At 61.5% G+C, this 11,626-nt stretch overlaps 5 protein-coding genes across 5 annotated transcripts in view; 3 read left to right on the forward strand and 2 right to left on the reverse strand.

The window, feature by feature from the left end:
- Positions 1–2: 2 nt before the first annotated feature.
- On the forward strand, positions 3–1,208 carry AMSG_12251 (uncharacterized protein). Its single transcript, XM_013899345.1, has one exon. It carries the CDS (start codon positions 59–61, stop codon positions 1,007–1,009), a length of 951 nt encoding a protein of 316 aa, XP_013754799.1. The 5' UTR covers positions 3–58; the 3' UTR covers positions 1,010–1,208.
- Positions 1,012–2,512, reverse strand: AMSG_09338 (uncharacterized protein; the record flags this gene model as incomplete). The annotated part of the gene is made up of 2 exons (XM_013899269.1): positions 1,012–2,400; positions 2,444–2,512. 2 exons carry the CDS (start codon positions 2,510–2,512, stop codon positions 1,012–1,014), a joined length of 1,458 nt encoding a protein of 485 aa, XP_013754723.1.
- A 732-nt stretch (positions 2,513–3,244) lies between these two features.
- Positions 3,245–4,878, forward strand: AMSG_09339 (uncharacterized protein; the record flags this gene model as incomplete). The annotated part of the gene is made up of 2 exons (XM_013899270.1): positions 3,245–3,365; positions 3,420–4,878. The coding sequence occupies 2 exons, from the start codon at positions 3,245–3,247 to the stop codon at positions 4,841–4,843; spliced, it is 1,545 nt and encodes a 514-aa protein (XP_013754724.1). The 3' UTR covers positions 4,844–4,878.
- AMSG_09340 (viral protein TPX) lies at positions 4,786–9,093 on the reverse strand (the record flags this gene model as incomplete). The annotated part of the gene is made up of 3 exons (XM_013899271.1): positions 4,786–6,171; positions 6,231–8,773; positions 9,000–9,093. The coding sequence occupies 3 exons, from the start codon at positions 9,091–9,093 to the stop codon at positions 4,885–4,887; spliced, it is 3,924 nt and encodes a 1,307-aa protein (XP_013754725.1). The 3' UTR covers positions 4,786–4,884.
- A 1,645-nt stretch (positions 9,094–10,738) lies between these two features.
- The window catches only part of AMSG_09341 (uncharacterized protein), a gene marked incomplete at its 3' end in the record, with an annotated part of 1,624 nt that continues 736 nt past the window's right edge, over positions 10,739–11,626 (forward strand). Inside the window, exon 1 of the mRNA XM_013899272.1 lies at positions 10,739–11,592. Coding sequence (XP_013754726.1) covers positions 10,761–11,592 — 832 coding nt within the window. The 5' untranslated portion in view covers positions 10,739–10,760. The remainder of the gene's footprint in view (positions 11,593–11,626) is intronic.

The following is an 11,626-nucleotide window of genomic DNA, read 5'->3' on the forward strand; positions in this document are numbered from 1 at the left end:
CCCCGCAACCCGACCAAACACCAACCCGACGTGACCCGACGTAACCTCACCCGCTACCATGTACAAGTGCCATTTGTCTGGTTGCACTTTCAGCTGTGGCACGCCCATGGAACTTGTTGAGCACCAGCGCGACTGTAGTATCCACCCTCGGACGACTTCTTCGACGAGTGCAGCAGTGGCCATGAGTGGTGGTGATGGAAGTGGTGTGCATGCAAGTGATGGTATTGGTGGAAATGGAAATGCTCAAGGTCTCAACAATGCCGCTGCGACACGTCTGCCTTCGTCCACATCATCCGTTTCGGTCGATTCGTCAATGGCCACAATGCCACCATCATCATCATCATCATCATCTTTGTCGACGGCTGGACCTCACTCGTCGCGCCCTGTCCCTGTTCCTCCTGTTCCTGCTGCTGTTCCTGCTGTTCCTGCTCCTGTTCCTGTTCCTGCTCCTGCTCCTGTTCCTGTTCCTGCTCCTGTTCCAGCTCCTGTTCCTGTTCCTGCTGCTACTGGTCACTCGACGCATGGCAATCGCCCAGATCCCAAGCTGACCATTCATCTGCCGAGCTCGGCGGCGCTCGCTGCGGGCACGGCGAGTTTGGCTGCGAGGGCACCGCCGACTGGCTCGGCTCCGGCGCCCGTTCCGGTACCGATGGACGTGGTGTCGGCGCGTAGTGCCGGCAGCGCACCGCCGTCCGCCGTCCCGATGCCCGGACATAGCAGCATGCCGGCCCCGGTGCCGATGGCTGTGGCTGCACCGGCAGCGCCGAGCGTGCCGGCCAAGCTTCGCGGGCCGACTTCGGTTCCGCTTCCTGTCCTTCCCTTCAATCCTGTGACGCTGACGACGGCGCACGCTGCGCGTGACGAGCTCGGCAAGCGCTTCTCGGCCTGGCACCGCCAGGCAATGCATGCCGAGAACGATACCGCGTTCCGCGAGGCGCGAATCGTCAGCATGGAGGCGCTGGCTGCACCGATGGCGCTCGAGGCGCTCGAGGAGGCGTTTGGCCTGTGAGGTCAGTGGGCGACCTTGGCCATTGTCATGGCGCCGCCCATGCGGTGGCGGCGAAGCGTGAGGATGACGGCGAGGATGAGGCCGGTGACGGCGAGCGCAAACGAGATGAAGAACGAGGTCTGGTAGCACTTGTGGCCGAAGCACTTTTCGGACCGGCCCTGGGCCTTGGTCTGGACGTCGTAAAAGTGACCAAAGAGCGTGTTCATGGCGTTGCCGCCAACGCCGGCCGCCGTCGAGCCGATGGCCCAGTTGGTGGCAAAGTACGCCAGTGAAAACCGTGCGATGCACGTCGGCCCAATGGAGAACGTGCCGCCGTACGCGAGGCCAGTCAGAATGGTCGGGATCCAGATCGTGGCCGTCGAGAGATAGAAGAACGCGTTGAGCGCCTGTGCCGCCGTCATGAGCGCAAGCGTGCCCACCAGGAAGGTGGCATGCGGGATGCCCAGCCGCGGCACGAGCACGTCAGCACTCGTGCCAAACAAAATACGGCCAAGGCAGTTGCCGATCGAGAGTGCCCCAACCTGGAGCGAGGTTGCCGACGAGAGCGTCGAGTCTGCAAGCGAGCCGGCAGCAATTGAGACCATGACCGACGACAAGTTGTTGATGTACATGAGCCCACAGCCGAGCGAGCACGTAAGCACGCCGTAGAGCAGAAGAAACTCGGGCGACTGCAGGAGTCGTAGGCCATAGATGCCCGAGTCCGAGTCGGCATCTTCCGACTCGGACTCGTCGACAATCTTGTGCGGCACGAGGAGGGCGGCCGACTCGGCATCGGAGCGCGCAGCCGCCGGCCGGCCACCCCTGCTACCGACTGGCGAGATAAGCGGCCTGTTGACCGATGCCGACGACGCAAAGTCGTCGCCGGCAGCCTTGGCTTCGTCTGACGCTGGCGGGCCGTCCTTGTCTGCGTACGGCAGCCGTTTGAGCAGAAAAACGCCGAGGGCAAAGATGGTGCCAAGGGCAATGGCCAAAGTGGTGAAAAAGGCCGAGACGCTCGACGGAGCCCAGATGGCCGAGTATAGCTGGGAGAGGATAAATGCCGAGAGGCCAAAGCCGCCGACGATGATGCCGACGATAGTGCCGCGACTGTCCGGGGAAAAGTTGACCACGTTTGTCGCCAGGGCGGAGGAGTAGCCGCCAGAGGAAGCAAGACCAACCATGAAGAAGCCTACGCCCATGAGAACGGGCGAGACTGGGAGGATCTTTGCATAGACGAGAGCCATGATGGCATAGCCCGAGGCAGCGAGGATGGACGAGACAGCCGAGAGCGGAGCAGGACCAAAGACATCCAGAATGTACGATTGAGGCAGCGAGCAGAGATAGAGACCATTATCACCGATGGATGAAATAAGATTGACTTGGCTCTGGGTAAATGCCAAATGCGTCTTGAACTGGTTGGCATAAGCAGAGTACGCGTAGAGTGTCCCTCCGCACGTCGACATCAGCAGTCCATGAAGAAACGATGTGATGAGCCAGCCACGGCTCCGTGCCGGTTTCCAGCATCCTCCTCTTTCTCCTGCGACCATACTTGCTCAAACAAGGGGGGGGGGGGAGGGGGGAGGGGGGAGGGGATGTGTGAGTGCAGTGTTGCCTTCTCCTTCTCCCTCTCCCTCTCCTTCTCCCTTTTCTTGCTCTGGCCTTGTGACTCTCAACTAGTCAGTCTGCTTGTTGTGACTGAGCATGTCACTCGCTTGTGCGAGCAGTTGGGTTGTTGGACAATGGTGGCTGAGGGGTGCACGTGACTTGCTGCAGGTCACGTGTATGCCATGGCCTACTTTGGGCTACCTCGACCCATCGCCGACTTTGTGACCTGTCACATGCTTTGACTTTGTAGTCATGGCTTTGTCATGCGATTCGCAGCCGTTGGACACAGGAATACCTTGTATTTGTCGTCGTCGGGTACCTCAAGCCTATCCGTACCCCCATGGCCACCTGCCTTCCTCCCCCATGCCATGAACAAAAAATTGATATCTAAAATACCCCCCCCCCCCCCCCCCCCCCCCGAAAAAAATAAGTAATATATAAATCTAAATACCCCCCCCCCCCCCCCCCCCTCCCATCCACCGAACAATCATTCGCCATCACGGCTTTGGCAGCGACTGCGTACGCCCACACACGCACATACACCCACTCGTCCACCTACTCCATTCTGCACCACCACATCACGCACCACACCACTCACGCACTTTCCCCTTTATCTCTCCCCACATTGTGTGTGGCATGAAAATACATCCCATGTCGCAAGAGAAGGACAACAAGAACGGAGAGCAGTTGCACGATATTCCACCGTCATCATCATCATCGTCATCGTCATCATCATCGTCGTCGTCCTCCTCGTCGGCGTTGTCTCTGGGTGGTGCGAGTTCTCGACATGGACAAGATCGAGGTGCTGGGGGTGGCGAGGCTCTAGGATCGGTGGCGTTGAGCAGCAAGGGTCATAGCTCGGTGACGAGGCAGAAGAGATGGAAGCAGTTTGCGGTGCTGGTCGGAGTTGTTCTCGTCCCCATTGGTATCTGTTTGATCTTTCTGCAGCTGCCGGCGGATGATGCGCTCGAGTTTTGCATCTATCGCATGGGTGGCCTTGGACTCGTCCTGGGCGCAACTCAAGCGGCGGCGCTTTTCACTATCCTCACCGCCATCCCTTCCGACAGCACTGACGATGCTGACGGTAGTGCAAGTCAAACGAGTCTGGAAGGAAGCAATGCCGATGGTGGTGATGGTACCAAGCCTGGCATTGTCCGGATTGGCCTAGCTGGAGGTTATGCGGTGGTGTACGCCGGAGTCCTCGCTGTGAGTGTCCACACGATCGGATACAGGCTGCTCACCACTTTCCACAATGCGGTGATTGTGGCAGGGCTGGGAGTGGCACAGGTTGCAGGCCTTGTTCTCCATCTGGTAGCCAACGGGCTCGCGCCGAAGCGAAAGGGCGGGGCGGTGAGCAGCTCAACGGTGGCGGCGCTTCACGTTGGCCTGCTGGCGCTGTTTGGCCAGCTTGGCTTCTCGATGGCGTTTGGAACAGTGTTTCTCAACGATGTGCGGGCCGAGTGGGTCAAGGTACTGATGTGCGCGCTGTATCCGATCCTGCTTGTGGTCTTCAAGCTCGTCCAGCAAGCGTGCATCACGTCGTTGGCGCCGGACGTGGAGCCGCTGGTGGAGTTTGGCTCGTTGGCGCTAGCGGCGCTGCCGTACCGGATTGTTTTCCTCGGCCTCGACAACTGGATCACCTTTGCTCTTGTGCTCTGCGTGGAGCTGGTATTTAAGGCGCTGGTGTATCCTGTTCAGATTTCTTCGTGGTGGACGTCGATTCGGGCATCGCTCCGGTCACGTCTCCCGTCGTGGTGCGGCAAGGGCGGCGCGCCGGAAAGCAATGCGCTGATGGCAAGCACAGCGTCGCTGCGATCTGCGGACGGACGGATAGGGCATACGGGACGGCTTGCGCTGCTGGGTAGTTCTGAGGCTGTGCGACACACACGACTTGCGCTCAAGTTCTTTTTCCACTCGCTGGTGGACACGGTGTCGATTGTGGGCGCAGCAGTGGTGCTGGCGTACTTGCGATTTGAGCGGCAAGCGTCGCCCGTGGCAGAGGCCACGGTGTCGAACACGTTTTTCCAGCGGCTGATGGTGCAGTACGGTCTGCAGTTTGCGGTGGAGATTGTGTTTGCGGTGGTGTGCGTGGCGGCGACGCGGTATGCGCTCGGTGTGGAACATTTTGCACCACTGCGGATCGGACGCGAGCCGCTGATCGACCACGCCACGGCGCTCGGCATGTTCTACACTGTGGTGTACGTGGGGACGTTTGTTGTGGTGGATGGCGAGAACATTCCGCCGCGATAAGTGAGTCAACACCCTTCAGGCTGGGCCGAGCTTGCGGGCCTTCAGTGGCCGGCAAACTTGCCGTTAAAGGCCATTTCGACGAGGGCGCGCTCGTGCGAGTTGAAGAAGCCCATGATCCGGTTGAACGTCTCCGGGTCCTGGCCGGCAAAGGCCTGGAGGAAGGCGGTGAGGTACTCGCCGATTTTGATCTGCATGAGCGGGTCGTCTTTGTACTCTTCGTCGTTGTCGTCGTCGAGGCCGTCATAGTCGAGGCCGAGGTTCCAGGCGTCGGAGAGCATGTAAGAGTCCGAGGGCTGGAACGGCGACTTGCCCGAGTCTGCGTCGCGGAAGACGAGGCCGGCTGCCTCGTAGAGGTCGTCGTCAAAGTCTGAGAGGTCGTCGTCTTCATCGTCGCCGAGGAGGCCGGACTCGATGTCGTCGTTGAGCGAGTCGAGGTGGCCGATGAAGACGCGGATGATGGCGATGGGGACAGGAACGTCCTTTGTAGTGACGCCGGCCTGTTTTGCGGAGCGACGGGTGCGGACGGGGGCGTCGAGGTCGATGACTTCCTGGCGGACAGTCAGGGTCTGGATGGCCGAAGCCATAGGGGCGAGCATGGAGGCGAGCGAGGTGAGCGAGAGGCGCGAGACGTACTTGCCGGTAAACTCGAGCTCGTGCTCGAGCCACTGGGACATGAGGACCTTGAGGCCGTTTGTGGAGCCGACGGAGATGCCAGCGGCGAGGTCGAGGATGTCTGCGGCGCCTTGGGTGGAGATGAGAAGGGCAAAGACGGAGACGAGCGACTGGATAAAGGGCGAGTAGCGGGCAGTGGCGAGGCGCTGGAGGAGCGAGTCAAGCATCTGGCCCATGATGGACGAGACAGCGTCGGGCGCGCGCTTGATGAGGGTGATGATGAGGGCGCCAACGAGCGAGGCGCCGTCCTCGGAGATGTCGTCCGAGACGAGGCGCGAGATAAAAGTGAGGACCAGCTCCATGGCGGACTCGCCGTTGGGTCCAAGCTGGGCCTGCATGTGCTGCGGAGCCTTGGCGATGTAGAGACGGAGGATCTTGCAAGCGACCTGCATGAGCGATGAGTCTGGCGAGGAGAGTGCCTGGACAAGAAGGGCGCCGAGGAGCGAGCCCATGTCATCGGGCATGGGCTCGGGGGCGACGGTGACGAGGGCGAGGAAGATGTCTGCGACGGCCGCGACAAAGCCGCAGCCGCGCGGGATGTTGTCTGCGGCGACGCTGCCTGTGGACGAGAGAGTGGAGCCGATGAACTTGTAGAGACGGGCAAAGACAGGCTCAAAGGCGACGGCGGCGAGCGACTCGAGGACGGCGACGGACGACTCGACGAGAAGATAGTTATCGCGGTAGTGGATAAAGATAGCGAGGGCAAAGGGGCGACGGTGGCCTCGACCGAGGCGGTTGCGTCACCATCGACCTTTGTGAGCATGACGAGGGCGTCGAGGATGATGGAGAGGATGGGGTTGCGCGAGTTTGCGAGGGTCGAGTACTCGTTGGCGGTCGCATCGTCGTCGGCGTCGTCGACGGTGGGGCGCTCGTAGGTTGCGCCGATTTCCTGGGCGAGCGAGACGAGCGAGGTGATGAGGCCCGGGACGTATTCTGCGAGGGCCGCCTTGGGCATCTTGCCTGCGAGGGCGAGGGCCGACTTTGTGGCCGAGACGCGGACAGGGAGAGCGGCATCCTCGGCGAGGCAGGCGTGTGTGGCGTTGACAAAGGCGACGGCGAGCTCCGCGGGGACGGCGTGGGCAAAGAGTGAGGCGAGCCAGAGGGCGCGGCCGAGGAGGTACGGGTTGTCGGTCGTCTGCAGGACCGGGAGGAGGACGTGCTCGAGGAAGCCGCCGATGTCAAAGTCGAGGTCGCCAGAGGCGAGGAGGGCGAGGAGCTCGGGCGATGAGCGGCCCATGACGTAAAAGACGGCCTCGCGGAGGCGCCAGGCGTTGTCGGCCTGGCCGGCGGCGTCGAGCTCGTCGGCGGTGGCGAGGTGGGCCGCGGCAGCTCTGGCGAGTGAGAGAACGACCTGCATGCAAAAGGCCTCGCCGGTCTGCGACTCGAGGAGGAGCTCTGCGAGGAGATCGACGGCGGCAAGGCGGACCGAGTGGCGCTTGACAGACATCTCGTCCTCGTCCTCTACAAACTGGATGGGGTCGTCCTCCCACACCGAGAGCTGGGCGTCGGTGAGCTGGGCGTAGACGATGATGATGGAGACGAGGTCCGAGAGCGAGGACTCGAGGGCGGGGCGGAAGGTTTCGCGCGAGGCCATGATGTTGACTGCCTCAAAGAGCGAGCAGAGCTGGTGCTCAAAGCCCATGACGTTGCCGTCCGAGTCGCGCGGCGGGGGCGGGAGGCCGTCCTGCAGGGCGGCAGTGTAGGGCGAGGTCCCGGACTCGAGAGAGTGCCAGACGAGCGGGAGGCATGGGCCGACAAGCTCAGCACACTCGGTGGTGTAGCGGAGCATGACGAGGTTGACGAGGCGGATGGCCTCAATCTTGAGGCCGCAGTCGTCTTCGGGCGAGTCGGGGAGCGAGAGCACGGCGTGGGCGCCCTCGATAAAGTGCGGCAGCGAGTCGCCAAGGATCGAGACGGCAGCGTTCGGGTCGGCGCGCTTGACATGGAAGAGGGTGGCGAGGCACGAGGAGTAGATCTTGATGGCGCGCATCTGGTCGCGGGCGGTGTACGCGCCCGACTCGTTGGAGAAGACCGCGAGGAGCGGCTCGGCGAGCATGGGGATGGCGTTCTCCATGTGGTCCTCCTTCATCGTCCGCGCAAAGTCCTCGAGGCAGCGCAGCGTGCCGTGGACAACCTTGGGCTCGCCAGACGCCAGGGCGCCGACCAGGTCGTCAAAGACCGACGGCCAGTCCTGCGGCCAGTCGTGCGAAGCCATGATGGCGATAGCAGCAGCGGTCATACCGCGGATGCGCGGCAGGTCATCGGCAAGGCCGACCGGGAGAAGCTCACGGAGCGTGGCCTTGTCCTCTTTGCCCAGCACCGTGTTGTCCGGGTGGTACCACCGCGAGTGGACCGTCCAGTGGCCCTCAATGGCCTGCCGGGTGAGGACCGAAGCAAGCATGCGGTACGACGGATCAGTCTCCGTGGAGAGGGCGATCTGGGCGAGGGTGACGGCGTAGCCTGTGTGTGGGGAGGGGGATGGGGTGAGTAGAGGGATGATGTCGGCCACTATGATGTCGGCCACGATGATGTCGGCCACGATGATGTCGGCCACGATGATGTCGGCCACGATGACGTCGGCCACGATGATGTCGGCCACGATGATGTCGGCCACGATGATGTCGGCCACGATGATGTCGGCCACGATGACGTCGGCCACGATGATGTCGGCCACGATGATGTCGGCCACGATGATGTCGGCCACTGTGACGTCGGCCACGATAATGTCGGCCACCACGTCGACGGCCACGATGATGTCGGCCACGATGATGTCGGCCACGATGATGTCGGCCACGATGATGTCGGCCACGATGACGTCGGCCACGATAATGTCGGCCACGATGACGTCGGCCACGATGATGTCGGCCACGATGATGTCGGCCACGATGATGTCGGCCACTGTGACGTCGGCCACGATAATGTCGGCCACGATGATGTCGGCCACGATGATGTCGGCCACGATGATGTCGGCCACTATGACGTCGGCCAAGATGATGTCGGCCACCACGTCGACGGCCACCACGTCGACGGCCACGATGATGTCGGCCACGATGATGTCGGCCACGATGATGTCGGCCACTGTGACGTCGGCCACGATAATGTCGGCCACGATGACGTCGGCCACGATGATGTCGGCCACGATGATGTCGGCCACGATGACGTCGGCCACCACGTCGACGACCACCACGTTGACGACCACCACGTCGACGGCCACCACGACCTCAAGCGCCACCACGTCGACAGCCACCACCCACCCACCTCTCCCTCTTCCTATGTAGCACACACAGGAAGGAGAGAGAGGGAGAGAGCGAGCGAGCGAGAGAGAGAGACAGAGGGGAAGGGAGGGTGGCAGTGGCCATAGTGTGGGATGCGTAGATTCATGTCTTGCTTCTACAAACACAGCATGATCATATGGGTATGGGGAATAGCAGTCGATGGGCTAAGAAACGGGGGAAGGGGGTGGGGGTAAGGAAATAGTACGTACCAGGCTCATTGCACATCTGCTTGAGTGCAGCCTCACTCTCGCTCACAGCCTCACCACTGATGATGTTCTGGAAGTGGCCGGCAAGAACGTCCATGGTGCGTTGGGTGACGGAAGACGAGTATGATGATCGATGGTTGCCGCCACCGACTCGCCTCATTACTGTCCTTCCCTCCTGGCTGTCGCAAGATTAAGATCAGATGGTATGTGTGTAGTAGAGATCAATAGACTTGGTTCGGTTGTCTTTGGCTTCAGCACCAACGTCAGCACGCTGTCGCGCTCTGTCATCCAGGTCCGACATCTATGCCAATCTTCGTCTCTGTATGCTCAACACCGAGCAGGGCGACGATCACCACGGCCAAAGCAGTAGCTTCTCCCAGTCAGCGAGCTAAGCACCAGATCTGAACATCAAATGGGTGGGGATATGCCCATAGCTATGCCGGGGCATGAGCCTGACGGCCGCAAGGCACGACCAACCAGAACAGGCCAAAACGAGGGCACGATAAGAACGATATGTACGCAACCGTCACCACACCCATTTGCCCAATCAAAGGCACCAATCACAATCACAACAGCTCGCACGTTTGATTCATGGGCGGGTGGTGAGGGGGGGGGGGAGGCCCTTTTTTGGACGCGGCGAATTTTTGTGTTGCGGCGGCTGCGGCGGCGGGGAGGGGGGCCTGGGGCTGAGGAGGGTGGCCACGCCGAGGGGGAGCCAAGGAAGGGCATAACGGATAGACAAAGACGGCACCACTCTCCAGCCGCTGCGCTTCCACCCCCACCCCCACCACCCAGTCACCCACCCACCCCACCCCCAGCCCCACCCTACCTTTCCACATCTCCATTGCCTCTCTACCACTTGCTCCTACCAACTGGTTCAAGCAAGACCATGTCGTACGTGCCGTTGTGTATCCCCCCGCACTGCCACGGTCGCTTTCTTCAAACAACGTGTTTTGCACAAACCATTCCGTCGCGGCAGGCCCTTTTTTATCAATCGTCCATCAATGGTTTTCAATTATTTTTTTTGAAGCCCATGACGAACACCGCGAAGCGTTCACAGGAGTCGCCCGCCCGTCCCCCCCCTCCTCCCCCCCCCCCCCCGGCACGCCATGTTCTTGCCCTTGCCACCTGTGCCTGGCACCAACTACGCACCAACCACACTACAATATGTCGGAGAGGTAGTTTATGTGACACTCTCAGCTATGTGGTTGGGATGGTCCTTGGTCTGACCCTCCTGGTCCCCTTGCCCTTGGCCTCCCCTCGCCCCCATCTGGCTCTCTCCGGCTTTGCTGGCCTTAGTTGGCTATGCCAAGACACCTTTTTTTCCCCAAAATTTCTCCCTGCTTTGCCGCCCCCCCCCTTTGTCGCGCGCATCTGCCCCGCTTCCTCCATACTGCCTCTCCATCGCATTGCGTTCTTCTTCTACTTCTCCTGCAGCGTGCATGCACTGTTTTGTCATTCTGTACACATGGCTCCTGTCCCGAGCTTGGCTTGCCCAAGGCCACGAATCTTCCAGGACAATTTTCACGACCTTTTTTCCCTCCCTGGCCACCCTATCCCATATGCAAGCGCATGCTTGCCTCCGCCACTACCACGAGCAAGGCGATGGTCGTTGCATTTTCCTGAGCCATTTCTCCCTCATCATTGTTGCTTGGTTGGCTACGTGGCGCGCTCTCCCATTCTTTCTCCTCGTCGACCCAACCGGCACACCCGCTCAGTAGGCTTGCATGCAGTAGCAGACTCACATGATGGCCTTTTTGATGGATGTTGGGAAACAGGGAGAAGGCTGTGGTTCAGGTCGTGGCGTCTGTTTTCCACTACATCGATGGGGCTTGGGCGCCAAAGGGCAGATCGTCCATCGGTCTGTATCACAACGCGGCGCTCAATCGATACCGTGTGGTCGCCTACGACGCTGCCAAGAACGTGACCATCAACTCGAACATGTCTGCTGACATGGTCTACCGCAAGGCCTCTGAGACCTTCCACCAGTGGTCCGACGGGCGTACCATCTACGGCGTCAACTTTGCAGATATCCCGACGGCCGACAAGTTTTTCGCAAACATGTCGTCGTCGATCGACGCTCTCAAGTCTTCGCCGCCCGCCGCTGCCTCGCCGGTTACCTCGCCGCAGCCGTCGCCGACGCTAACGCCGACGCCGACGCCGACGCCTGCGCCAAAGCCGGCATCAGCACCGGCACCGGCGCCCGCTATTGCGCCTGCCGATTTGGCTGCCAAGCTCGCCCGCGGCCCGCCGCCTGGCGGCCGCCCGCCGTCGGGTACGGGCGTCAAGCCCGCACCGTCGCCTGACGCCGGAAATGGTGGCGCTAGCGGTCCACCCGGAGCACGACCCATGGGTCCACAGCCCGGCGCCATGGGTGACATGTCTGAGCTGCAGGCCCGTCTTGCTGCCCGCAAGAACTCCAAACCTATCACCGAGCCGCCGCCGGCTGGTGCCAAGCCGCCACCGGCTGGTGCCAAGCCGCCGCCGGCTGGTACCAAGCCGCCGCCGGCTGGTGCCAAGCCGCCACCGGCTGGTGCCAAGCCCCCGCCGGCTGGTGCCAAGCCACCGCCGGCTGGTGCCAAGCCGCCACCGGCTGGTGCCAAGCCGCCACCGGCTGCCGCCAAGCCGCC

Source organism: Thecamonas trahens (genome assembly GCF_000142905.1).
Source record: "Thecamonas trahens ATCC 50062 unplaced genomic scaffold supercont1.46, whole genome shotgun sequence".
NCBI lineage: Eukaryota > Apusomonadida > Apusomonadidae > Thecamonas > Thecamonas trahens.

Bases quoted from the DNA above. Each gene is read 5' to 3' on its own strand.
- AMSG_12251 (XM_013899345.1), top strand. From the start codon at position 59: ATGTACAAGTGCCATTTGTCTGGTTGCACTTTCAGCTGTGGCACGCCC.